Below are 1058 nucleotides of genomic sequence, written 5' to 3' on the forward strand. Positions count from 1 at the left end.
ATTCCTACCGTATGACCTACCAATTTCACTCCAATAGAAGTGAAAAGAAACATCCATAAAAAGGACATACAAGAATGCTCATATCAGCTATATTCATAAGAGCCAAAAACAACAATCCAGATGATCATCAACAGGAGAAAGGAAAAACAAATCCTAGTATATTCATGTAATGAACTCAGCAATAAAAAAGAACAAATGAGACAAGTCACAACATGGATGAATTTCAAAATTATACTGGGAGAAATAAGTCTATGTACAAAAGAGTACATACTGTATGCTTCTGTTTATATGAAGTCTGGAGCAGGCATAGTAAGCTATGTTTNTCCTATATAGGGATGACCGGTGTGCTCACTGGCTGAGCGCGGTGTGGCTGGTCTCAAAAAAAAAAAAAAAATCAAAGCAATGGTGATTTATTACCGGGAAGGGACAGGACCCTAGCATGATGGCAACGTTCTACATCTTAAGCATGGAATGCAAAGATGTATCCATTTACTGGAACTTCTGATATACTCAGAATTTACATATTTTATTGTTTCCAAATTTTACAAAGAACTGAACTCTAGGTAAAGGTATGCTTTCTGACATTTTAGAGAAAGTGTCCTGATACCCGCAAATTACTCTGGAAGGCACTAAAAATTAGATAGATTTATGGATGGATAGAGGGATGAATAAATGGAAAGATATGTGATAAATCAAGTATAGTAAACATTAACTGTAGAATCTAAGTGGTGGACATATGGGTACTCATCACAAACTTTTCCAATGTTTCTGGTATGCTTAAAAATTTATAATAAAATATTGGAGAGGGAGAAGTGAATCTCAAAATTATTAAATAAGTAAATTATATGTTATGTGACTTATTATAACTGAGAAAATCAATTATTTTTTCTGGGTTAGGTTATAGACTAATTCATTTCATTTTTTCCAAATACTTAATAACTGGCCTTTTTACATAAATCTTTAAATCCATATATTTAAATAATTAAATACATATATAATTTATTTAACATATTTAAAACCCTCCACAAAATAACACATAAACATGTCTTCCTAAGGGG

General features: G+C 31.8%; 1 protein-coding gene across 1 annotated transcript in view; it reads right to left on the bottom strand.

Moving 5' to 3' along the window:
* Positions 1-1058, bottom strand: part of FANCL (Fanconi anemia, complementation group L) — a gene marked incomplete at its 5' end in the record, with an annotated part of 50111 nt that overhangs the window by 20288 nt on the left and 28765 nt on the right. Inside the window, one exon of the mRNA XM_008590254.1 lies at positions 272-325. Coding sequence (XP_008588476.1) covers positions 272-325 — 54 coding nt within the window. The remainder of the gene's footprint in view (positions 1-271; positions 326-1058) is intronic.

Source organism: Galeopterus variegatus, unplaced genomic scaffold, assembly GCF_000696425.1.
Source record: "Galeopterus variegatus unplaced genomic scaffold, G_variegatus-3.0.2 Scaffold5946, whole genome shotgun sequence".
Classification (NCBI taxonomy): Eukaryota; Metazoa; Chordata; class Mammalia; order Dermoptera; family Cynocephalidae; genus Galeopterus; species Galeopterus variegatus.